Below are 27,279 nucleotides of genomic sequence, written 5' to 3' on the forward strand. Positions count from 1 at the left end.
AGTACTCTACCACTCAGCTATATCCCAGCCCCAAAGATTCATTTTTAAATTGCCTTTGTACACGAAATCCCTAGGACTTTGGCTACTGCTCAGCCTTACTGCTCTATCTATTCTCTCTCCGACTCTCTTACTCCATCAGCCTTCCATATTTCCCAAGCTATCAGAGCTTACCTTCTTGTACCACAGGGAAGCAGTCTGCCTCTCCTGTACTCTGAAGGGTCACAAAGCAATACTGTCCAAGTCACAAGGTTGTGAGAAGTAATCAAAACACACCTTAACACACACTGCTCTTTCATCAGGACATGAGCTTGCAAACAGAGTAACCATCAGTGAAGGATTTCAATCATCACTGCTTGGAACCACCACCTGATCCTACCTGATCCTCAGCCCATGTGGCTGAATTCTGCTCATCAAACCCAATAGCTTTTGCTGTTGTCAATTTTCTCTCAGGTCAGCAGTTCCTTCTGCCAGGTTCACCAAGTACAACTCTTAGAAAACATACTATATTTGGTTATATTGAAAACCACAGTAACTTTTTCCACAGTAGAGAGAATGAATTTTTTGAGAAGCAAATGGTAAGTTTGGGACTGAGCTAGTATGAACAACAACAAAATCTTCAGAAGTGTGAGCACACAAACTACTTTCAAAAGCATACACTTTACATGGTGTTACACATCATTCTCATACCATCTACACCGAGGTACACAGATAAGTATAAAATCTGAGTAACTTGTTTTTTAAAACAAAGATACCCCTTGCTACCGGAGAGGGCAAGCAAGGATCTGTATCGATCCATTTCTTACAATGCATCTCATCCCCTCTGCCAGTAACTGAACAATTTAAAAATAGAATTTAGTTAATCCAAGTGAGTGTATCAGTCCATCCCCTACTCACCCATCCCCCCAATAGCTCTTCAGTAATTATTCTGTGTGAGGCACTGTGCTGGATAATGAAGACATCAAGAGCAGTGAAACATCATTCTCACCATCAATAAGCTTACAGAACAATGAAAGAAATAGCCAATAACCACAACGCAGTGTGATAGCACATAATACAGGCACGTGCAGATTTAACAATAGTCCCTAACTGCCAAGAATGAGGTTCAGAAAGGTGATGTTGGAGCTGTAACTTGAAATAAACTGCCTGTATATCTTTCTCAGAAGGGGAATAAGGAAGTACTCCAATAATGACTTACACTAAAATACCCCCTATGGGAGTAAGAAATGAAAATTAAATGCTCTACAAATTGCACTTTATGATGTGTTCACATATGAAGATTATGGTCTCTGCAAACTGAGATGGTCCTGCTGCTACTAATTTAAGAAGGCAAAACCAAAGGTGTGCAAAAGGTGAGTTAGAGTTATTAAGACAGGACCTCATGTAGCCAGGCTGTCCTTGAATTCTTGTGTAGCTGAGGGTGGCCATGAACTCCTCCTCCTGCCTCTAGTTCAGAAGTGCTAGTATTACAGGGACATTGTTTTGTTTTATTCAAGACTGCTTCCTAAATGTATTAAGGAATTTCTCTCTTTATCTCTCTCTTTTAGAGAGAGAATAAAAAGGACACGAAGGCACAAAATGGGCACTTGAAATCCACCTGCAAAAGGTACTCATGCAATTGAAGCATTCTGGAAACCTCCTGAGTGCCACAGAAGTTATGCTCTATGAAAGAGAACTCCAACAGCGCCGCATGGCACAGCCACTACTTCCTTAGACGCTTCAGGAAATGATCATTGTGGTACTTTACACAAACCCCAGAGGATTTCGACATTAAAATAAAGCAACAGACATCAAGCCTAGAATGACTTCAGAGTTGCAGATATGAACTGTACCGAAGGATGGATGGTCCGCTCCAAACAACAGGACACAGGGCATGGACCCAGTCAATTTCACAGTGATGATACATGTAGATGACCTGAGGCACAAGCTGTGATTGATCCTAAGAAAATGAAAGTTAGAATGTTTTTCCAAATCCTTATTTCATGATTTCAAAGAGCTGAGCTGTTTCATTTCTGTTCATTACACAGATTTTAGATCTTTCTCAAGAGTCCCTCCAGATACAGCATGGTAAGGAAAACTGGATGTTTGGCTTGGCCAAAGGTGTTCAAGATATCGTTGTCACGCTCATGGTATTTCACCACAGAGCATCCCAGAGCCACTGTCAGGATTCTGATCCTCTGATGACTACTACAGTTCAGTTTTCAAAAGTTTGGGAAGGATCTGATAATAATCTTTCCTTTTCGTTACATTATAGGACAGGAATTTGGAGTATTCAGTCAAGAGGTTCTCCCAGTAACAGGTGATGTCATCCATCTGCAAATGGTTTTTGATGAACTGGCTTCCCCTAGAGACAAGATTAAGAAGAGTATTTTAAATCATAGACTTTATTAACAACAAGCTCGCATATGGTTAGGCTACTTTATCATGAGCCTCATTCTGAGCATTTGATTTAACTCAACTGCACCTCACAACCAACCTGTAACTGTCACATCCACATGCATGTATTCAGCAATAGCACTGAACATTTGTTTCTAAAAACAAGCATTATTACCAGCCAATATTCATTTTAACCACTTAAGTTTGTTGCTGTTGTTTTGTCTTGATGTGGTTGGGAGTTTTGAGACTGCACACTCTTTACTTCAGGCTGGCCTAGAATTCACTTCATAGCCCAGGCTGTCCTGGAACTCAAAGCAATTCTCTTGGCTCAGTCTCTCCATTGCTGGGATTACAGGTGTGAGCCACTGTGCCTAGCTAAAAATATATGTCTTGGTTCCTCCAAGCCTGAAGTCTAGGGCCTGGAGAGAGAGTTCAGTGCTTAAGAGTGTACTACTCTTGCTCATGACTGCCTGTAATTCCAGTGCTAGGGGGTCCTATGCCTCTGACCTCCTGGACACCCAACACTGACATACATATACCCATACACAGGCAGACACAAATATACATACAATTTAAAAATCAATGAATCTTTAAAAGACTGAAATCTATTTGTATAAACATGGAGCATTTGTGGATGTGTGCATTTGCCTCAGGACAGCTTTAACTCTGGATTACCTTTGTAATGAAGCAGAGGCATGGACATTATCATGTAACTATATTTGGAAAACTTCAGAACAGATGAGGACAAGAAAGGACAAACAAATAGCGCTTACCTGTTAGCAATTTCCTGAGCAATATCATCATTTGCTTTTACAAACTGCAACAGCTCCCTAAAATGACAAGAACCATGACAATGTAGAGGCTGGGGAGATGGCTCAGCTGCTAACATATTTGCCATGCAAGCACAGGAACCCGTGTTCCACACCAATACCCACAGAAAAAGCCAGGCATGATGGCTTGTGCTTCTCATTCCCATGTTAGTAAAGTAGAGACCAATGGATCCATGGAGCTTGCCGGCCAGCCAGCCAATTCTAATAGACAAGCATAAGGTCCCAGCAAGAGATTTTGTCACAAAGAGAACAAAATGTATGGCTCCCGTTGACCTCTGGCCTTCCTACACACATGAACAAACACACATGCACCATACACAGACAAAGACACACACACACAGAGAAACAAAAAAAATCATGAGCTTTTAAAATATAGATCACAATCTATTAATACCAAGTAAGAAAGACAACAGCTAAATCTGCAGCTATGTAGGTTGTAGATAATTTCTTTCAAGCACAGATATCAAGGTGCCTAAAGAAATAAAATAACAGCAAAGAAAAAAAACTCTACATACACCACCAGGAATCGTGGGGCATGGTGTACGCTGATGATCCCAGCCCATGGGAGGCAGAAGCAGAAGGATCAGGAGTTCAAGGCTGCCTCAACTATATAGCAAGTGTGAAGAAAGCATGAGTTACATAAAACCATATCTCAAAATAAATTAAAAAAAAAAAAAAGCAAGTTAAAGTCTGATTGTTACCTGTCACTATCATCTATTATACTATATTCCAATATATAAACTTGGGATGTATTTTGAAAAAACAAAAATATACAACAATAATCATAAAAAATCAAGTATAAAAAATAATTTCTGGGACTAGAAAACTGGCTCAGAAGGTGGCAGCAACAGCCTGACAAGCCAAGTGTACCCTAGAAACCCCTGTGAAAGGCTGGATGTGGTGGCAATCCGCTGTCATCTAAGCAGGGACAAGAGAGTCATCAAGCCTGGAGTGTGCAGCACAGGGTGGAGATGAGCGAGATGGAGAAAACAGATTCCTGCAAGTTGCTCTCTGACCACGACACACACGCACGCAGTGCACGTGCATAGGCTCCTTCACAAGTGTCCCCAACACACACACACACACACACACACACACACACACACACACACACATGAGAGACAGAGAGAGAGAGAGAGAAAGAGAGAGAGAGAGAGAGAGACATAAATAAACATGGAAAATTTCTGATTTGTCTCCAAACTCTTGTTCTAGCCAGAGGAGGGAACTAGGTTCACATTTCTGGCCCGGCTCTCCTCTCCCTCTCCTCTTTCTTCCAATATATTGTTTTAATTTTTTAAAAATTTATTTTACATCCCAACTGAAGTTTCCCCTCCCTCCTCTCCTTCTGTTCCCTCTGCCCCCACCCCCTGCCACTCCAATCCATTCCTCCTCTGTTTCTAATCAGAAAGGGACAGGCCTCCCATGGGTGTCAACAAAGCATGGCACATTAAGTTGAGATCGGACTAAGCTCCTCCCTTTGCATTGAGGCTGGGCGAGGTGGTCTAGTTTGAGGACTAGGTTCCCCAAGGCCAGCCTAAGCATTAGTGACAGGCCCTGCTCCCACTGCTAGGAATCCCACAAACAGACCAAGCTACACAACTGTCACACACATGCAGAGGGCCCAGGTCAGTCCCATCCAGGCTCCCTAGCTGTCAGTCCAGAGTCTGTGAGCTCCTATGAGTCCAGGTAAGTTGTTTCTGTGGGATTCCTTCTGATGACCTTGACACCCCTGGCTCATACAATCCTTCCTCCCTCCCTCCCTCTCTTCAACAGGATTTCCGGAGCTCTCTACACACCTCCATCTCCTCCCATCATGAAAGACTATTTGCCAGGGCTTCACTGAATAACAATATAATAAGGCCAAATCTATCTTCAGCTGTTGAAAGATCAAAGCTTTTCACATCATCTGCATGTTATTATTAGAAACAGGACTGTAAATGAAAGGACTTCAAGTTAAATCCCATGTATAACCTACCTAGATAATACATAATAGCATACAATGTGTACAGACAAAATATTCAAGGTGGGAAAAAGCTTTCACTTGAAAATGAAATCATCCTGAGAAAATGCCTTAAGTGGCTGGACTGAAGAGGAAATGATCATATGAAATTTGAGTTGGAAGGTAAGTGCTTACTGGACATTGGAGAGGTCTGTTTTGACAGGGATGTAGTGAACCCATGGCTTTAGCTGTGGGTAGAAGAATTCTACCCACTCATCACCAACATGGAAGACCAGCGAACCACACAAGAAGAGATGTTTGAACCGGAAACTTGCAGCTACACCTCGAAAATTAAACAGATACCTAAGAAAGAGAAGAAAGCACACTTCATTTTCTACAGCTGCTGTCACAAATGGACCTTCCCCTTCTCCCCTACCCCCCCACCCCCTTCCCTCACCCCTGCCTCTGCTTTATGTTTCCCTCCTTCCCTTCTGTAATGTTTTCCTTTTTTATTTCTTTAAGACAGAGTATGCTGGTTAGTGGTCAACTTGTTACCTAGTTGGTAGGGTCATCTGAGAAGGATGCTCAGTTGAGAAAATTCCTCTATCAGTTTACCTATAGGCAAGTCTGTAGGGGCATTTCTTTGATTAATGATTGACATAGGAAAGCCCACCTGGCTGGGGGTTGTCCTGGGTTATATGAGGAAGCAGGCTGGGCAGGCCATGGGGAACAAGCCAATAAGCAGCACTCCTCCATGGCCTCTGCTTCAGTACCTGGCTCCAGGTTCCTGCCTTGAGTTCCTGCCCTGAATTCCATGGATGATGAACTACAGGATAAAAATCGAAGTGAAGCCTTTCTCCCCAAGTGGTTTTTGGTCACAGTGTTTCATTATAGTAGTAGAAATCCTAACTATAACATGGTCTCACACTTCACCTTGGGCTGGCCTTAGACTCACAGAAATCCTCCTGCCTCATCCTCCCAAGTGCTGAGACTCAGGCATTGAGCCACTATGCCCTATTATTAGTTTTCAAAAACTCATCGGTATGTATCTGCACAGTTTCCACAAATTCCTTGCTTTTCCTGGGTTGGAGCTGCAGGTTGTCCCAGGAATGTAAGGTAAACCAAAGAAATAATTTCTCCAGAGTTATATGGAACCAGCAGCTGTGTGCTGGGTAGAAAACAGCCAGGATTGGGAAGAAATAATAGGTTGGTTTTGTTGTTTTGTTTTTATAGATTTCAGACCTATATGAAAAGATATGTTCAATGATACACATTAAAAACAAAGTACTGGGCGGTGGTTGGCGCACACCTTTAATCCCAGCACTTGGGAGGCAGAGCCAGGCGGATCTCTGTGAGTTCGAGGCCAGTCTGGACTGTCAAGTGAGTTCCAGGAAAAGGCGCAAAGCTACACAGAGAAATCCTGTCTGGAAAAGCCAAAAAAAAAAAAAAAAAAGTAACAAAACTTGGCTGTAAAGATGGCTCAGCAGGTGCTCGCCACCAAGCATGGGTCCTACATTAAATTTCCAGAGCCTGGAGTGTGAAAGGTGGGAACTGACCCCATTGAGTGGTATAACCTCCATATGTATGCAACAGCACACATGCACCCACACAAAGTAAGTAAATGAGAAAAATATATTTTGAAAAAGAGTAAAAAACTCTACAATGGGCATGTTGGGACATGCCTATAATCCCAGCATTTGAGAGGTAGAGACAGGAGAAGCAGGGGTTCAAGTTCATCCCAACTACATACTGACAAGTCTAAGCTAATCAGTCCTCAAAGAGATGCTCCCCGGAAAAAAGCTCTCTAAGAAAAGGCTGTCTTCTTCTCAGCATTTCTCATACACGGAGCTGTCTGTTTCTAACAGAGGAGCTCCCCCTGGGTCCTTACTCCCAAGTCCCATCCAACCCTCCTCCAAGCCTCAGTTTACCTGTTTAGCTAATCCTTAGTCCCAGAATCTCATTATGATGTTTGCCTGTTTGTTACAATGATCAGAATGAACCCAGGGCCTCTATTACGCTAAGTAAGCACATGCTCCAATACCAAGTTGTATTTGGAGCTCCTCGTTATAACATTTATTATTGTGACAAATACATAATCTAACTACTGGGAGGAGAGTTGTGGAGAGAGGTAATCCTGCCACTTTAATTAATGGTAATTAACTAAGGAACCATGCCTCACTCTTCTCCATAGTCCCCACGGGACTCAGGTCAGTGCACTGCAGGCCTCAGTGAAAACCAACTCAATGAATGAACAAGATACTTCCAGTGAAAGTCTCCAAAGTGAAGCATTTAGAAAGCAATACAGACATAAGTATCTGGAAGTCTTACTTGTATTTGCAGTGATCTATCAGATGAACATCCTTAGCAGCTGGCTTCCCCAAGGTATCCTGTAGGTGAAAAGGAAGCGATCACCACTTATAGGCAGGTGCACTGTTAAAACATTTCATAACCTTGTTTCAGTATCATGAAAATGAAACAGGCCCCAGAGGCATTATATTTACTAAACCACCAAGGAGCCCAAGGTTTCAAGTCGGGACTTGCTCAGTGTCATGTGACCTTAATAGCAGCAATAGTTTTGACTCAGGTCTGCTTGGTTTTAGACTCTGAACTCATCTGAGGTCATGCTACCTTCATTTGAGCTAAGAAGTCATGGTGTATCACCCACCTCCCTCTGTGTGAAACATACACACACACACACACACACACACACACACACACAGAAGGTCACACCGGCTGGCTTATGGGGCTCATCATGGTTGTAACTGATAGAGACATTCGTTGGGCCTATTATTTAAAAATATTCAAGCCACTGCTAACATTTCACTAGGTAGCATGACATTTCTCACAAAAGCCCCAATCTCTGGTCTGGCTTGGCAGCCCATACTAAGCCTCAAATCCCAATGAGGGATTTGACCGTTGAATTTCAAGTGAAGGTGGAGGTAGGTAGGAGTTCAATGTCACCCTCAGTTACATCAAAAGCTTAAGGCCAGCTTAGGCTCCTGAAGATAGGGTCTTCAATCAAAATCAATCAATCAATCATAAAAATCCAGATTTCTAAATTTCCTTGAAGGAAAATAGTAAAAGTAACAATAACAAACATCTAGCCAACCAGGCTCCTATCCCACTTGCCAGCAGTCATCTGGGGCTGCTCTTTCCTATTTGCCTCACTGCCCGCCTCCACAGGAGATGCTAACAACCGGCGTGCTGAATGGATGCATTCTTTCGTTTCTTGGTTTCTGCTGTCCTTTTCTCGTTTTGTTTTGTTTTGGAGATAAGGCTACATAGCCCAGGCTAGGTTCAAAGTCACTAACTGAGGGTGCCCTTGAATTCCCGTGTGTATTTGTGTTAAGGTTTCTTAAACTCATTTCTTCCTGTTTGACTAAAACTGTATAAGATAAGCTAAAAGTCAGGCTGGAGAGATGGCTCAGCAGTTAAAAGTATTTGCTGTTCTTGCAGAGGACCTGGGCTTGATTCCAAGCATCCTCATGACAGCTTGCAACTGTCCATAACTCCAGCACCCTCTTCCAGCCTCTGGAGGCACCAGACACACATACATAGATACAGGCAAAACACTCATACACATAAAATAAAAAATTTAAATTAAAAAAACAAAAAAACAGGCTAATGGTTTGTAGTTCTAGTAGAGTGTTTGTCTAGCATTCTGAGGCAAAAAAATCAGTCCCCACTATGGCAAGAAGAAAAATGTACAAATAAAATCTATGCAAATAATGCATCCATTTCAGGTACACATTGGGTTGTTCTCCATGAAGCTTAACACTTCTTCTCATATGCTGTGTTGAAACTGCAAATGAGGAAATGAGGACTTTAAATTCCTACTGAAGGCAAGAAGTCACAGTCAGGACCGAAGGACCCCAGAGCTAAAAGTCACAGTTTTCATATTTTAAGGAAATGAAGATTCCTGGAACTCTGGCCCCAGACACTTAGTCATTTAGCTCACTGTCTGAGCTCTCAGGTTATACTCTGCAACCACTGAGCACCTTTCATTTAAACCAGGGGTTGCTACACTACAGCCACAGACCAACTCCAACCTACCATGTGCTGGTATAGAACTCATGTACTGGATAAAATTCACATTTCAAGTGACTGGCAAAAAAAGGGAAAGAAATATATTTTTGATATGTAAAAATTATATGAAATGCAGGTGTAGTGGCATAGGATTTCCATCCCAGCACTTGGGAGACAGAGAGAGGCAAGTGGATCTTTATGAGTTTGAGGCCAGCCTGGTCTACATAGTGAGTTCCAGAATAGCCAGAGCTAAAAGCAAAAACAAATAAACAAACAAACAAACAAAAAAGGAAGACATGAAATTTGCAGGCTGCAGTACGCAAGCCTTTAATCCCAGCACTCAGGAGGCAGAGCCAGGTGGATCTCTATGAGTGTGAGGCCAGCCTGGTCTACAGAGGGAGATCCAGAACAGGCACCAAAACTACACGGAGAAACCCTGTCTCTAAGAAAACAAAAATAAATAGGTAGACAGACAGACAGAAGACGACGACATGAAATTCAAATTTTGGTGCCCTAGGAACTAGCCATGTTGTGAAAGCTGCCTGCTCCTTTCACCCTGTTACAGCAGGACATGCAGTAATGACCTGGGCAGACATGCAGTAATGACCTGGGCAGACCCACACTTACTATCTGGCCTCTCTCAGGAGAAGCTCATAACCCTCAACTCTTCAGTTATTGACACACTCAGTATAGTACTGAATAAAGTCTGGAGAACAGAAATTTACATATATGCTAACACTGGTGCACAGAACTGCTCCACATTCATCTCCTCACTGAGAGGAAACCTAATCGGAAAGTCTAGCCAGCTGGCAATGTTCTTAGAGTCATCACTGCTCTGCTTCTATTCAGATGGTTGCTGATTACTTTCATAGATTTCCAGGCCTGGTTTTTGGTGTATTCTGCATCAACGAGTTTGGGATCTTTCCGAGACAGAAGAATGAGAGGATCTCTTTCGGGGCTTGTCCTATAAAGAAAATACACAACATAAATCTATGTGGCCTACACCATAACGTTCCTAATCCCTAAAAGGTGAGCAGTACTGGCTGTTGGACAGATAGGATAATTCACTGGGTCTGGCACAATAAAGGAAGGGCATCCTGGGGAGTGCAGCATTTTGGTGGTTCAGGTTATCTCCACTTTACCCAAAGACGGGGAATATTGAGTCTTTCTTTTTTTTTTTAGATTTATGTATTTATTATGTATACAGAAGGGGGCGCCAGATCTCATTACAGATGGTTGTGAGCCACCACGTGGTTGCTGGGAATTGAACTCAGGACCTCTGGAAGGGCAGTTGGTGCTCTTAACCTCTGAGCTGTCTCTCCAGCCTGTGTCTTTCTTTACTTATAGCCAGTTTTACTGTTTTGAAACCAGATCTGATGTAGCCCAGGCTACCCTCTCACATACTATATAGCCAAATGTGGCCTTGAATTCCTGATCCTGATTGGTAATCTCTCAGGCACTGGGATTGAAAGTGTGTGCCACCACATCTGGCCTACATCTGGTCTGTACGAGTATGATTTTACAGACTAGTTTTACGTCAACTTGTTGTAGGCTGGAGTCATCAGAGAGGAGGGAGCCTCAATTGAGAAAGTTCCTCCATAAGATCGGGCGGGCTGTTGGGCATTTTCTTAGTGACTGATAGAGGAGGGCCCACCCCTGGGCTGATGGTTCTAGGTTCTATAAGAAAGTAGGCTGAGCAAGTCAGAAGGAGCAAGTCAGTAAGCAGCCACCCTCTGTGGTCTCTGCACCAGTTCCTGCTTCCAGGTTCCTGTCCTGTGTGAGTTCCTGCCCTCACGGCTTTTGATGATGAACTGCTATGGGGAACTGTGAATGAAATAAACCCTTTCCTCCGAGTTCCTTTTGGTCATGGTGTTTCATCACAGTAATAGTAACCGTAAGGCAATGATGTCCTGGTCACTACAGCTATTTTTAGGGAATGGTTTTCCTTTTTGGAAAGTTCATCCAATATTTATCATCACTGCTTTTCACAGCTGTGCGGCTACATGATCACCACTCACCAAAATAGCTACATGGTCTTTGTTGTGTATGGTGATGGCTATTCTTGGCTGTCAACTTGACTATAACTGGAATGAACTATAATCCAGAAATGGAGGGCACACTTGTGATCCAGATCTGAAGCCAGAAGACAACAATGTTTGGATCCGGATCTTGAGGCAGGAAGACACACCTTTAATTTGAGCCAAACCTTCTGCTGCAAGCCTATATAAGGACAATGGAAGAAGGAAGGGTTTGCTCTTTGCCTGCTTGCTCTCGCCTCCGTCAGCACACCTGTTTCTTCTTTGGGATCCCAGGAGACCAGCTGAGACACCCAGCCTCGTGAGACTGAGCAGCTACTAGGTTCTTGGACTTTTCATTCATAACCAGCCATTGTTGGACTGTAGTCGTTGCAATAAATTCCCATAGGTATTCTATCTCTCTCTCATATGTATGTATATACATACATATGAGAGAGAAAGAGAGTCATTTCATAATTTCTGTGACTCTAGAGAACCTTGACTAATACACGTATGCACTGTAAAGTCCAATATAATATTTAAATTTGAAAACAAAGCTGGGCACAGTAGCATATGCCTTTAACCCCAGCAATCAGGAGGCAAAGGAGGATCTTTGTGAGTTCAAGGGCAGTCTGAACTATATAGAGAGCTCCAGGCCAGTCAGGGCTACAAAGTGAAACCCCCATCTCAAATTATACACAAACAAACAAAAAAAGGTAAGACCACAGTGATTACATGCTCATAATCCTAGCTGCTTGGAAAGCACATAGGTCTCAAGTTCAAGGCTAGTCTAGGCTATATAGCAAGACTCTGTCTCAAAAAAAATAAAAAGGTGAGAATCAGTAATTAGTAAGACAGCAAGTTATGGCCATGGGGGGCCCAAAACAGCTCGACCACACAGCTGCCATGACAAGCTTAGAGGCCCAGACACAGCTTCTGGAACAGGCTTACCGGCAGAGAACACCCAGACCCAGGAAAAGCCCTAAGCAGACCCCACCCTGGGAGGGCCTGCATCTAAGGGAAAGTATCTGACACTCCAAACATTCCATCCACTAGATGAGGTTAGATAAGATGGCCAGATGTCTAGCACACACCTATTTCTGTTTTACAGATACCCCTAGACAACTGTCAGCTAATCAGGGCCCTAACCCTGGAAATCTCCTCACCCCAACCTCTGCTATGAGCTCAGGGCTCTCTGCTCTTACTGCTGCATTGGACAGATAAAAGAGACCAAGCTCTTTGCTTTTACATATGGGATTCGGTCTCCGTGGTGGTCTTTTGGGGGTCCCCGTGATCTGGGCATAACAATGGGTATTAGACTCAGTTGTATTCTGAAGTTCACTGTCCACACCAGGAGGTGAGTAGAGGATGGGTGGTACCACAAAAAAAAAAACCGGCAAACTCTCCTCCTTTTTTTGGTCCATTTACCCATTCCACAGATACCGTGTCCTCGGCAGAACTCAGACAGGGATTTCCATCTTCCCACCCCTCTTCTTCCCTCACCATTCCCCACCCTCAGTCTGTGCCATTACACTATTTAGCAGCCACATGGTCTGAGACCTGCTGATGATCCCTGCTGAGATAAGCAGGAGAGACTGAGGCACAAGGACAAGCTACTTCTAGGAAGCTGTAAACAAGAGGAGGAGCATCCAATTTGCCCCACAGCTGGCACTCTACAAATATTGACCGAGTAACTGTCTGGGGACTTGACTTCTTTGAGTTCCAGTTGAATTGTGAGTAACTCAGCAAACATTTGGTGTCCTATTTTGCTTTCCATTGTGGGAATAGCACCATGACTAAAAGCAACCTGGGGAGGGGAGGGTCTGATCAGCTTATATGTCCTGACCAGTTGATCTTTGCGGGAATCAGGGAGCAACCGTCCCAAAAGCAGGAACCATGGAGGAAAGCCACTTACTGACTTGTTTGCAGCCAGGGTCAAGTTCAGCTTCCTTCCTTCCTTCCTTCCTTCCTTCCTTCCTTCCTTCCTTCCTTTCTTTTTTTTTTTGGTGGAGCTGAGGATCGAACCCAGGGCCTTGCGCTTGCTAGGCAAGCACTCTACCACTGAGCTAAATCTCCAACCCGCAGCTACTTTTCTTATACTTTCTAGGACCACACACCCAGGGGAGGCACTGCCCACCACTAGGCCCTCCCATATCAATCACCAATCAAGAAAATGCCCACAGGCATGCCAACACACCAACCTGAAGGAGGGATTTCCTTCTCCCTGGTGACTAGTTTGACAAACACTAACCAGCACAGCTGAATTCTTCTCTAGTTTAAGATCCTGCCAGTCCACACTTTTGGTGGTGGTGATGATGGTGGCTGTTTTGAAACAGGGTCTCACAACATAACCCTGGCTGGTCTGCAACTCACTATTCAGATCAGGACAGCCTGGACACCCCTATGAGAATAAGGCTGACCTGGAACTTAACCTGTGGACCAGACTGGTCTGGAACCCAATACTGAAGATGAGGAAGGCCTAGAACTTGTAGTGCAAGATTACAGATGTGTGCCATGGCCACCATTTCACATTTATATCTTGGCTATCTAAGCTTTTCCTTTGAACAACAGGATGTATTTACCCTCAAGGTTGCAAAATTTTACCCGCTGCTTGGAAAATATTATTACAGGTCAGAAAATATAATCACCTCGATCCTCGAAAATATGCTGTAGAATTTTTCTTTTCCCATGGCCACTGTGCTGCTGATCTGAAAATACAGATTTTTGATTAGTTTTGGAGCTTTCCTCTAGATAACACGTTTTAACCATTTCTAAAGATTAGTTCGGAACTTTGTACCTTAAAATAAACCTGTTCAAAGCTACTAAAACAAGCCATGTGTGAAACCACAAACCGTTCTATTAGTGTTTCGGTGTTCTGAAGGGGACTGCCAGGAATAGCTACAAATCCACTAACCCACTAACATGAACTTACCAAAACGAAAGTGCACAGGGTCCAAATGGCATGATAGGGCCGTTCAGTGGGCACAGTTCTACTCTGAGTAGAAGGCGGCCATTAATAAAATTAGCTTGTGACAAGAAATGCAAAGGAACTGAGTGAAAGGGAATTCACTTCCTGGCTTCATGTTTTAGAAGTAAATCAGGGATCACCAGATGTATGTACTCTGCTATCTGAAAGGACCCTGGGACTCTTAATGCTTCATGCTGCTCTAAAAGAGATAAAAGTCCCTGAAACTCAGGAGTTAGTGGATATTATCATGACCAGCCTTCCTTGCTGAAACTTATAGTTCATGTCACTTTCAACTGCCCTTGCGGGAACACCCCACCCCCACCCCCGACAGTCTTCCTCTGTGAAGGGGAAGGCTGAACTGGACTAGATGAGGGACAGTGGGGCTGTATTATAGAAACAGAAGAACACAGGATGCGAACTTTCTGAGGCCTAGGTAGATTTCAGATATACAGTGACATGCTTCCTTTTTTTACTCACCTGAGAGCAACACTTGGTATTTCTAAGGCCCTCAGACCTCTACCCTCAGCCAAACTGGTCCACCCTTTAACCCTTTATTTTCCTTTCCTTTTACCAAAGGGCCATGCTGTGGGACAGTCTTATTGGATGCTGTGACTATATGTTGCTCCCATTGGTTAGTAAATAAAGCTGCTTTGGCCTATGGTAAGGCAGGATAAGAACCAGGTAGGAAATCCAAACAGAGGGACAGGGAGAAAAAGGGCAGGTCAGAGCAGACACCATCCAGCTGCCCAAGGAACAAGATGTCAGCAGAGCGGTAACACCATGGCTGCGTGGCAAAATACAGATTAACAGAAATGGGTTAATTTAACATGAAAGAGCAAGCTAGCAAGAAGTCTGATCCATAGACCAATTCGTAATTAATATAAGCCTCTGTGTGTTTATTTGGGACAGAGTGGCTATGGGACACAGGAAACCTTCTACAGGACTACATGTAGGCCAGGCTGGTCTCACATTCTTGATCCTTCTTGCTCTGCCTCCCAAGTGCTAGGATACAGATGAGAGCCACCACTGCCTGGTTTTCTGCGGTGCTGAGAAATACACCCAGGTCTCTGTGCATGCTGGAGAAGCAGGCCAGCTGAAAAACACCTTCAGTCCTATCTTTTCCCTTTATTTGGAGACAGGATCACACTGTGTATCCTAGGCTGGGACTTGCTGTGTAGCCCAGTAGCCCAGGCTGGTCTTGAACTTGCCATCTTTCTGCTTCAGCCTTATAACTGCTGAGATTATATCGGGTATGTGCCACCTGGCCCATCTAGCATTTTCTTTTTCTTTTGCTTTGAGAAAGGCTCTCACTATGTAGCCCTTGATGGCCTGGAGCTCAGTTTTGTGGAGGCTAACCTTTTTTTTTCAAATGTGCACTGGTGTTTTGCCTGCATGTATATCTGTGAGGAGTTACAGACAGTTGTGAGCTGCCATGTATGTGCTGGGAATTGAACCCTGGTCCTCTGGAAGAGCAGTCAGTGCTCTTAACTGCTGAACCATCTCTCCAGCCCCCGCTCAGCCTATTCTTAAAGTTTTCAGTGAGCCCCCTGCCTCTACTTCCTGAGTGCTAGGACTGGAGGCATCATGTGTGACAACTTTTCCCTGACTCTCCAGCCTGAGGCCAGAACGATTTCTTACTCCCCCGAAGTGTAAACACTATCCACTAATGGGAGGGTTTTGTCCTTTTGTACTTAGTGGGGAATGAGACATTCATTGTTTCAGAGTCTGTGGTCAAACAGAAAGCATTCCAAAAGCACCTGGAATCTCCCTGCCCACAGCCACTGACTGTGTAAGACTCCAATGGAGGCATGCTTGGGGCTGGAGAGAGGGCCCAACAGGTAAGAGTTTGCACTGCTCTTGCAGGGTCCTGAGTTCTGTTCCCAGTACCCATGTCCCACAGCTCAAAACTGTCTGTAACTCCAGCTCCAGAGATCCAACATCCTCTTCTGGCCTCTGAGCGCACTGCATTTGTATGCACAACTGCCCCCCCCCCCACACACACACAGACACACATCATTTAAATCTAAGAAATAACTTTAAAAAGGATTTCTTTCCCACAGCGGTGGCACACATCTGTAAGCTCAGCACTTGAAAAATAAAAGCAGAACGATAAATACTTCAGAGTCATCCTCCACTGCCTGGGGAACCTGAGGTCAACCCAGGCTAAATGTCTCAAAAATAAATAAAATAAAAGGAACTGCTTTCTATTCATTTCTCCACACAGCTGGGTCTTCCTTCCCTTTTCACAGTGCTGGATATTTAGGCTAGTACCTTGTACGTGTTAGGCAAGTGTTCTATCACTGAGTCACATCTGTAGCCCTTAGCGGGCACTGGTTCTGTTCTCTTACCTACCCATGGGGCACGTGGCTATATCTGGAAACATTTCTGAGGAACTGCTACTGGCATTTAGTGGGCAGAGGCAAGGGATGTTAAATATCCCAGAAGGAACAGGACAGTTCCTTACCACAAAGAATTACTTAGTCTAAATATCAGTATTACCAAACCTGAACAAGCTTGCTTGATGTAACAGAAGGCAGGCCACGTCTATATAGCACTTCTGTGTTTTAAGCAGTCCCCTTTGAATCTCTAGCCATACTTGTAAAGGTAACAGGTTCTGGGAACAAAGATGAATTAGATTATTGCTTTCCTTGCCTCCTAGAGAAAGTCTATAATGACTGTGTTTCTAGAAGATCCTTAAGTAAGCACCAATAAGCAAGGGATGGTCGTACATGCCTGTAACCCCAGCATTCAGGAGACTGAAGCAGGAAAATGGCAAATTCAAGATGAATTTGTTCTACATAGCAAGACTATATGGACAGGGCATCATTAGAGTAACACCGATACTGTAGAAAATCATGAATGTAAAATATAGCTGGTTTAGGAAGTGTAGGTGACCAGACCTTGAGAAGTCTGGTAGGATGGCGTCCGTAGGCCAAGCATACCTCAGTCAGGAACAGGAAGGATTCTGAAATACACTCGTCCTTGATATACTTAAGGGTCCACCACAACCCATCATTAGTACCAATTACCAAGCACATTCCAAGCAATTTTTAAAAGTCTACACCTACAACGCTGATATTTGGGAGGGTAAAACCCTAGTATCCAAAAGGATCAGGGGTTTGAGCCCTGCCTGAGTTGCATGTTCAAGGACAGCCTGGGTTACAAAGTGAGACTGTTTCAACAAATTATCTACCCTTCCTTACAATAAGGTCACTTAATTTACTTTCTCTTATTATGATAATGATGCACAGTGGAGTGTGGTGGCTCAGGCCTGTAATCCCAGCACTTGAGAGAATGAAACAAGATTGCTTGAGTTTGAGGCTGGGTAGTATATAACAAGTTCCAGGCCAGGCTGGGGTACCAGGTGAGACCCTGTGTTAGAGAATATTTAAAATATGAAGAATTTAAAGAAAATGGTGCTGGAGAGATGGCTCAGTGGTTAAGAGTATTTGGTGCTCTTGCAGAGGACCTGGGTTCAGTTCCCAGTACTCACGTGGCAGCACACTGTCTGTAACTCTTAGTTCCAGAGGATTTGATGGCCTGTTCTAGAGGATTTGATGCCCTGTTCTAACTAGGGGGCCCTAGGCACGCATGTGGGACACATACAAACATGCACAGAAACACTCAAACAAATAAAATACAAAATGATCTTTAAAAAGCTTAAAGACTCTTATAATCCTTCCCTTGGAGGCACTGCTGACAATTTAGGATGGAGCCTTCTGCCCTTTTTGACAGGGATTCTCAAATTTTGAGACTGGGTCTTATGATTTCCAGGCTATCCTCAAACTCACTACATAGTTGAGGTGGGCCTTGAACTTGTGATCCTCCTATGTCCACCTCCCCACTGCTGGGATTACAGGCATAAACCACCATGACCAGTTTATGTAGTGCTGGGGGTCGAACCCTGAGCTTTGCAACCTGCTAGGCAAGCGCTCTATCAACCAAGCTCTATCCTTGGGCCCAATACAAAACTGCTCATATTATTTAATAGTCCCTCACTTTTATGTTGTGGTGTGTGTGTGTGTGTGTGTGTGTGTGTGTGTGTGTGTACACATTTATGTGCAGACACCTGTGTGATTGTATATCAGGGCCAGAAGAAGACATTAGCTTTCAGTCTCCATTCTCTCGAGACAGGTCTTTCACTTACAGGTCTCTCACCATTTTTGCTAGGCTAGCTGGCCAGTGAGCTCCCAGGATCCACCTGTCTGGGGCCCCAAGAACACTGGGGGTTACAGGTACATACAACCATGCCTGGATTTCATGTGGATCTCCACATCCAAGCTCATATCCTCATGCTGCACAGCTACCACGCTTTCCTACCACATCTTCCCAGCCCAGGCAGAAATCTTAAATTATTGACTCTATTCTACTTCTTACCTCAAGAAAACTCAGAGAGGGAAAAACAAAACCTTCCCAAGGGACCTACCTTACCAGATCTTCTCTGAAGAGGTCCCACCGTCCAAGACCTGTAGGATAAAGTGGCCACACAGCAGGGCCCCCTTCCCAAAATGTCCATGCAGGATACATGATATCATGGTACTCCGATGTCTTTGACAGAAACAGAAAGGCATTCTGAGTAAGTTTTGGGAAGAGAATGAGAAGCAGCCAGCTACATTCACTATATAGAGTTGGGACGAAGGCCTTCATGGTGTAAAGGAAATACTGTATTTGTCTGCAAGGTCTAGGTCCTAGACATTAGATCTGGAAATACAGCTCCATAAGAGAGCACTTACCTAGAACAAATGAGTACAATACCCAGCACCACAAAACATCACCTCTTATGCCTAGACTGCAGACATTAAAAGGCAAGAATTACCAGGTGTAAAAAGTAACAGATCCGGCTGGGTGGTGGTGGTGCACGCCTTTAATCCCAGCACTCGGAAGGCAGAGGCAGGTGGATCTCAATGAGTTCAAGGCCAGCCTGGTCTACAGAGTGAGATCCAGGACAGGCAGAGCTACACAGAGAAACCCTGTCTTGAAAAACAGAAAAGTAACAGACCCTCTGAATCCCAGAATTTTTAGTCATATTAAAGGTCAAGTTTTTCAGTTCCTCAAAATTTTGGAGGGTTTTTTTTTTTTTTTTTTGAGGGAGTAGGGATAATATTCCCAATTATGAATAATCAGTTCTGTCAAAACTTAACTGCTGTTACATCCTGGTGTTTCCCCTGCTTTATGAGTTCTGAGTTATTTCCCAGGGGGTATTTTTAGAGTAAGAATCAGGAAATAGCACTGATCACAGTAGTCTGAATGCTGACTCTTCCTCTTTACCACAGAGTACTCCCATGTATGTATGCCTCGATTTCCTGGTAATGGTGGGAATGATATCCCTAAGTCTACCTACAGGTTTATGCTCCACACAGAACGACTTACAGTAGTTTAAAAGGACAGTGTCTGATGACTTTTTTTCTTTTTTTTTTGGTTTTTTTCGAGACAGGGTTTCTCTGTGTAGCTTTGCACCTTTCCTGGAACTCACTTGGTAGACCAGGCTGGCCTCAAACTCACGGAGATCCACCTGCCTCTGCCTCCGCCTCCCGAGTGCTGGGATTAAAGGCGTGCGCCACCACCGCCCAGCCCTGATGACTACTTAATAAGCATGATCTAGAGTCACCTAACACTGTAGGTATTGCTGTTGAGCTCACACCATCTGTTTATTGACCAGAAGGACCAGAGGCAGAACACATCTTGGTAGTGGGGGTTGTTTGCTGTTGCTGCTGCTAATGCTGCTACTGTTGTTAGCTACGACTTTGCTGGGTAGCTCTGGCTGCCCTGGAACTTACTACATAGACCAGGCTGGCCTCAAATGAAGCGATCTTTTCATTTCTGCCTCCCTGGTGCTGGGATAAGTCAGTACAGGCATAAGCCATCAAGTCCAACTCACATATTTCTGGGTTTAAAGTTTGAAATCTGGGTTGGGGATTTAGCTCAGTGGTAGAGCGCTTGTCTAGCAAGCGCAAGGTCCTGGGTTCGGTCCTCAGGTCAAAAAAAAAAAAAAAAAAAAAAGTTTGAAATCCTGTGTTCCCCCCTCCTGGCTACCTCTATCATGTGGCCACTTATAAAGCCTCTACTCCACTCACTGTTTCTTCATTGCAACTACATGTGTAAGGTGCTACCTGACCGCTCTCCAACACTTAGAGAACACCATGTGACTCTTCAAGCATCTCCAACAAACAAGCAGTTGTTCAATAGGAACTTCCCAGTTAACCAAAGCTGACAGACTACAGTTGCCCCTATGGACACTGCAGTGAGCAACTGGGAAAAACAGGAGGGAAGTAAGGACAAGAAGAAAAAAAGAACAAAGGCAGGACAGTACCGGTCACATGGGGACCAGCACAAACCACTTACGACACAGTCTAGAGAGAAAGTACACCGTCATGAAGAACAAACAGGACGGCTCAGAAGGTAAAGTGTTTGTCTTGCAAGCATGAAGACCTGAGTTCCAGTCCCCGAAGCCACAAAAAGCTGGGCACCGTGGCACACAGTAGACCCCTGGGGCTTGCTGCTCTGCCAGGTAGCCCAATCAGTAAGCTCGAGGCCAAAGAGAGGTCCTGACTCAAAAACACGGTAGATGGCTCCTGAGGAATTTACCCACGGTTGAACTCTGGCCTCTGTGTACACACACACACAACCACATGCAACTATCCCCACACAAAAACAAAAAAGGGAAAAAAAAAAAAAAAGTAAGAAAAATTTAAGAATACTGCTTTGGCTGGGCGGTGGTGGTGCCTGACTTTAATCCCAGCACTCAGGAGGCAGAGGCAGGCGGATCTCTGTGAGTTCAAGGCCAGTCTGGTCTACAGAGTGAGATCCAGGACAGCTAGGGCTATTACACAGAGAACCCTGTCTCGAAAAACCAAAAAAGAAAAAAGAAAAAAAAAAAATATTGCTTTGAAGAAACCCAAAACAGAACACCTGCTCCTTTTCCCAAGGATTCATGGGTCATCCTAAGCCTATCATCTTTCAGCTCCCCACTCCTACTCAGAAGGCCTCATACCTGGTTTCTACAGAAGGTACTCCTTGCCAATACACCATCTGCATGAACCTGAGTACAGACACACTGCTTATTGTCCCAAATTCTCCAAGTCCATAGATGTGACCCAATTACTTCCATCCTCCCTAACAGAACCCAAACTCCCTCTTACTGAACTTCTTGGATACCCTAGGCCTATCTGTACAACACACTGTTTAAGCACAAACCATGCGGAGTTACCCAGCACCTTCAGTGTTCAATTTCAGCTATGCAGGATGCCTGGGATACAGACATAGACAGGGCAGGTGGTACTCAGCTCTACAGCTACTATATATATTACAGGAATGCAAGAAATATTTCTCAAATGAAAGCATTCCCTAACTAAGCCTATGAGCTTCTCTGGACTCCCCTGTGAATGCTGTAGGCTCTTAAGACACCCTTCTCCCTAGCCTAGACATTAGATTTAGGCAATCTTCCATTATGTATGGGTCTTCACTTCTAGCTCTTCACTCTTTTTTTTTTGAGCTGAGGATCGAACCCAGGGCCTTGCGCTTGCTAGGCAAGCACTCTACCACTGAGCTAAATCCCCAACCCTAGTTCTTCACTCTTACGGCTCAGTGATTGCGAGTTAACACAGAACAAGTTCATTCCTAGATCTCCAGCCTCATCCGCCCCAAAACCTATCAAATCGCTAGAGGAGATCTCTTGCTTATACCGGAGGCTCACCCTCTGCCCCCATGTGGCCCTTCCTGTGCTCACCTTACTGAAGGAGAAGACAGGGATGGTAGGCTCCATCCACTTAGGGACCTGAGGATAATCCCGTACATTGATTACCATTTCCATGTCTGGGAGGCGCCGAATCACTTCCAAAATAAAGTGTTCGACACCACTACACCTGTCAACCAGATAAAAATAAAAACACAAAACCATCAGAGCAGTGCCTGCAGGTGTAGGACAAGGAAGGATCCTAACATTAAAGCGAGAGGAGCCAGTGCCAAGATCGTCAGTGTGCTGCCACAGTCCCCCAAAAACACAGTCCCCTGAATGCACAGTCCCCCGAAAGCAATGCTTCCACAGGGACTATGGCACTTTAGACAAGGGGCGGTTTTTCTGTTCTTAGCTAAGTTGCTCCCATAATCCTAACTTGGAAGAGAATACCATTTCTACTCATATCGCTTCTCTAATCATTACCAGGTCTTTCTTCCCATGACAAGGAATTGTTTAATTAGTAGAGAAGATACAAATTGTATAAACTGGAAGGCCTTATTTTCTCACTGTGTTCCTTGGCCTTCCTTCGCACACAAAGACACTGCTATAGCTTGGATCTGGACTGTCTGATCCTCAGCTTTGCCTAAATGGGAGGTGATGGTAAACAGTTAAGAGAGAGGGTGGTTTTAGATCACAGAAGGCATGCCCTCCAAGGAGTCCATGAGCTACTGCATTCTCTCTCTCCCTCCCCCATTTCCTCACATTCCAAAGTGACAGAGGTAAGCAGGTTTCTCTACCTTGTACCACCCACCGTGCTGCAGGACATAACCATAGACCCAAAAGCAAGAGAGCCGACTGACCTCAGACTGAACGTTCTGAAACCATGAGCCGAAATGACCCTTTCTTCTATACCTACTTGTCTCAGGTGTTTTGCTATAGTAACAGAAAGCTAACTAAGATACTGTCGAGGTCGGGGTTTTCCCTGCTGTGAAGAGGCACCATGTCCACGGCAACTCTTATAAAACATTTCATTGGGGTGGCTCGCTCACAGTTTCAGAGGTTCAATCCTTTAACGTCATGACAGGGAGCATGGCAGCATGCAGGTAGATGTGGTGCTGGCTACACCTTGACCAGAAGGCAGCAGGAAGTTGACTGACTCACTAGGCGGTATTCCCAGCACAGGAAACCTCAAAGCCTTCCCCTACAGTAACCAACGAAACCACATGGCCTAACAGTGCCGCTCCCTATGAGACTATGGGGGCCAATTACATTCAAATTACCACAGGTACCATTTTTCTTTCTACCGTGATCAGGTCTTGAGAAAGGAAAACGTTTCATACCTTCAAACCTAAAGACAGGTCATTGTTGAAATTAGTTTTGCAAGACAGAAACAGCATTGACACCACCGTGAGGACTACAACAAGACTTTCTGACCAGACTCCCTGAGAAGCCTCGGAGAATTTGTTTATTTGAAAGAAAGGGAAAATGTTCGGCTTGTTTCTGCCCTATCCTCTGAGGTGTGACTCAGCACCACTCTAGGATCTCACAGACCTATCATCTGACAGACTGATCCGAATTTTCTGGCAACATGGCTGGCCTGGAATTTACCATGCTGATCATCTGGCCTCAAACTTTAGGCCTCAAATTTCCTTCCTCTGCCTCTCAGGATTTCAGCCTCCATGCCAGGCTAAAACAGTTTTACACACAAGGATATAACTACCAAATAAGTATTATTTTTAATAAGTATTATTTACTTATTATTTTTATAAATAGTAATTATTAAAATTATAATTATTAAATATTATAGATAGATATTATATATATTTTACATACAAAGAGATAACTACCAAATAAGTCAATGGTTCATAAATATAATATGCTTAACTGTATTAGTAATAAGGAAGTCAATAAAAACAGACAACTTTTAACAATCTGACAAAAATTCTAAAAGTCTAATACACAGCATTGTATGAGAGGGTATGAGGTTTACTTAAGAGCATGTGAGCCAGACATGGTGGCATGCATCTCTAATCCTACCACTATAGAGGGCAGAAACAGATAGAACTCTTGAGTTCAAGGCCAGCCTGGTCTATGTAGTAAATTCCAGGCCAACCAGTGCTACATAGTAAAACACAGTGTCAAATAAATTAGTAAATTAATTAATAAAAATATATTTAAGAAAGCATGGGAAACAAAAACAAAACACATTACTTAGCCTACCTATTCTGGGAATTTAGCCTACATGTGTACATGTCCATGACCAGTGTGCTCAAAGGTATATGCATAAGAATGCTCATAATAGCAATGACTGTACTAGCCAAATTTTGTAGGGGTGTTGTAAGGAGCAACTTAAATATTCACTGATAGAGGACTAAAATAAGAAACTCATACAATGAGTTATTACTATGTAGCCACATATCTGACTCACAACATAATTCATAAATCCCTCCACTTCATTTCCTCCTGTAGCCCACATTACCCTACCAGGTTTCACTAGCTTGTGGAACCAGAACAACAACAAAAAAAAGCCATCACAATTAATGATGTACACTAGGCTTACAGAAAACAGCTGGTGAGCCAGGCAGCAGTGGCTCACGCTGTTAATCCCAGCACTTGGCAGAGCCAGGCGGATCTCTGTGAGTTCGAAGCCAGCCTGGTCCACAGAATGAGATCCAGGACAGGCACCAAAAACTACACAGAGAAGCTCATGTTTCAAAAAAACAAAACGAAAAAATAACTGGTAAAATAAAATTATAATAAAATCCTAGGCAAGGTGAGTGGTGAGTTTATCCTGATAAAGTCAGCCTATGTGGAGTACCATTGGAAGACTCCAGAAGATCCTACCTGGAAGGAAACATGCAGTCATCTTCCCGGTATAATCTCTTCTTAATGATCTGGTAATGGGTTCCTAGCTTCCGTCTGACCACCTCGGCCATCATCTTCCTGGAGATCCCACCTCGGAAAGGAGTGAGGTCCTCTTCTATGATGCTGTGAAAGAACAGAGATCATGGAGGAAAGCAGGCCAAGAGATTGGTGCCACTCCAGCTACTCCCAAGTGCATTTTGTTCAGAGAATATACTAAGCATGTTTAGAGAATCCACTAAGCAGAAAGGAAAACAGTGGATGGGAATTAGCAGCTCTTCTACAAAAGCACCATGGGTAACTAAACACACACACACACACACACACACACACACACACACACACACACACACCAAACTTAGAACCTAGGGAAGATGGTTCATTGGGTAGGAGGGCTTGCACAAAGACCTGAGTTCACATTCCCAGCACCAGAGTACATAGCCGTAACCCCAGGGAATTGAAGCAGATTTCTGGTCACCAGTCCAGCTCCAGTGAGAGACCTAGTCTTTTTTTTTTTTTTGAGAGACCTAGTCTTAACAGACTGAGGCAGAGTGAAACCTGAAAGAAACGTACCCAAACGTACACAACACACACAATCAAACATGCTGAGGACATAGTGCCACTGTAGAGTGCTTGCTTAGCATGGGCAAGGCCATGGGTTTGATCTCCAGCACCACACACACACACATACAAAGCCACAGGAAGAGCAAGTGAATGTTTCTTCTTCCTCCCCTCATCAGGTCTGCCTGTTCCTTAGATGACCTGTATTCCTCTTTCCTATTCAGGGCACACCCAGGTCCTTAGCCCCTGCCGTCTCACAGACGTCCCATTTTCTGTGTTATAAAGGTGAGGTTCATGCTCCCTAGCATAAACTGCAGTAACCAGGAAATAAATTACTTTACATCTCTTTTCAAGTTCAGCACAAAGTAGGTGTCAGAAATATCATTAGCATCAGGTGAATTTCTGAGGACATGCAGAACTATGACTTCTGTTTATCTGATGAACTTTCAGAGGAGCTACATGGCTTGCCATATGGGGCAGTCAGTGGGAGAACTCCTCAGGCCTGCTTTCCATGTACTTATCTTTCTACCATACTACACCCAGCCCAAACTTGCATACCTTAAAGATAAAAACCAAGAGGAAATACTGATTACATGGTAAATAAGCTCGTTCCTTCAACATGCAATTGCAGATGGCCAGCACCACAGACAAGAAGACAAACTCTGGCCCTTAAGAGGCTTTCACAGTCTGTGGCAGGAACAGAAAAGCACGTGTGCTAAATCCCATAGAGAGTAGAGACCATGTGGAGAATATGGAGCCCATCCTAGGGCATTTTCATATTGCAGAAATACCCCTCCTGTTCTCAAGACATGCTTAGATCACTGATAACTGCCATCAAGATCTCTCAAGGGACTTTGGAAAGGTCTGATGACAAGAATCCAGCTCGCAGGGACACATCAAGGAACTCACCCGTGATAGCAGCTGCAGTTTTGACTTGAACAGGGTTCATAATTCTCCAAAGCCCTGTTAATTTGGTCAATAAATACTTTCCATTTTGAGCCTTCAAAAAGTGAAGGAAATGAGAGTTAACAAAATACCCTTGGCATTCCTATTTGCAAGCAGCAGGCAGAAGCAACAGAAGACCAACACTTGTAGAAATCCCCTTCCTTTCCCAGTAGTGGAAACGAAATGCCAAGAAGGATTCTTTGTGTAACTTGTCGGGGCTTGAGTCAAGTCTGCTCCTCTACCTGGGCCATCAGGTATCTAAGAAATTGGAAAAGTCACAAGCTTAATGTTCGGCCTTAAATGGCTTATGGATACAGTGGACTTCGACATGGATTCTCACCTAATCAAACGGAGCCCCATTGAGAGAACCAGTGCAAAGTCTTGGACATAACCCTCCCTCATCTGTCATTACAGCTAGAAGTCTCCCTCTCTCCTAAGTGTGTGCTAGGGAGGCACGGAACAGTTTTCTGTGATTCAACAGGGGACGTCCCTCTCTCCCTACCACCCCCAGTTCCTAAAGATGGGTTACTGTCCAGGGGCCAGGGCTAGAAGCAGAGGCCCAGACACCTCTGCTCGCCCCCGCCTGCCCAGCTCGCGCTGCAGCCACACAGCATCCTCCGCGTGCCAGGGACCGGAGCGAGCGCCTCGGGAGCCGAGCGCACCGGGAGCCGCAGCTGCGGACTCGGCCCTGCCCGGAGCCCACCTGACTCCTTCTGGCGGCCCTGCACCGGGAACAGCAGCAGCAGCAACAGCATCCATGGCCCAAGCCGACAGCCCGCCCGCCGCTCCATCACCCGCGGACCACTGCGGATTCCGCCCGCACACCGGCGGAAGCGCCGCCCCGCACAAGGATGGCCGCGGACGCCGTGGCACATGGGAGATGCCCGGCACAAAGATGGCTGTCCAGAACCCGCCCCCTCTCCCCGGCAGGAACTGGGCTTGCGAAATGAGGCACCTGGAAGCTAGCCAGGATAGCACTTCTAACAGTGGTCATTCTTTCCGTTCTGTGACAAACTGAAGGTCAGAGGTACTTCTTGCTACAGCTACACACAGTATAAACTAGCTCATCCCAGAACACCACATTG

General features: G+C 44.5%; 1 protein-coding gene across 2 annotated transcripts; it reads right to left on the reverse strand.

Moving 5' to 3' along the window:
* On the reverse strand, positions 1-27,068 carry Poglut1 (protein O-glucosyltransferase 1). Of its 2 annotated transcripts, none has more exons than XM_036203672.1 (11): positions 26,898-27,068; positions 26,159-26,249; positions 24,671-24,814; positions 21,878-22,013; positions 18,578-18,699; positions 13,832-13,891; positions 10,033-10,132; positions 7,471-7,529; positions 5,338-5,505; positions 3,147-3,203; positions 1-2,341 (listed from the first exon to the last, which is right to left on the reverse strand). In XM_036203672.1, exons 1-11 carry the CDS (start codon positions 26,983-26,985, stop codon positions 2,185-2,187), a joined length of 1,182 nt encoding a protein of 393 aa, XP_036059565.1. In that variant the 5' UTR covers positions 26,986-27,068; the 3' UTR covers positions 1-2,184. The 2 variants fall into 2 exon arrangements, with proteins under 2 accessions (XP_036059565.1, XP_036059566.1); XM_036203673.1 differs by having other exon boundaries at positions 26,159-26,452.
* Positions 27,069-27,279: the final 211 nt, after the last annotated feature.

Source organism: Onychomys torridus, chromosome 12 (assembly GCF_903995425.1).
Source record: "Onychomys torridus chromosome 12, mOncTor1.1, whole genome shotgun sequence".
Taxonomy (NCBI): Eukaryota; Metazoa; Chordata; class Mammalia; order Rodentia; family Cricetidae; genus Onychomys; species Onychomys torridus.

Excerpts from the sequence above, each read along its gene's own strand:
- Poglut1 (XM_036203672.1), bottom strand. The coding sequence starts at position 26,985 with ATGGAGCGGCGGGCGGGCTGTCGGCTTGGGCCATGGATGCTGTTGCTG. Across the intron at positions 26,250-26,897 it reads GGGCCGCCAGAAGGAGTCAG|GCTCAAAATGGAAAGTATTT; the intron begins GTGGGCTCCGGG and ends CACTTTTTGAAG. Across the intron at positions 2,342-3,146 it reads GCTCAGGAAATTGCTAACAG|GGGAAGCCAGTTCATCAAAA; the intron begins GTAAGCGCTATT and ends TCTTGTCTCTAG.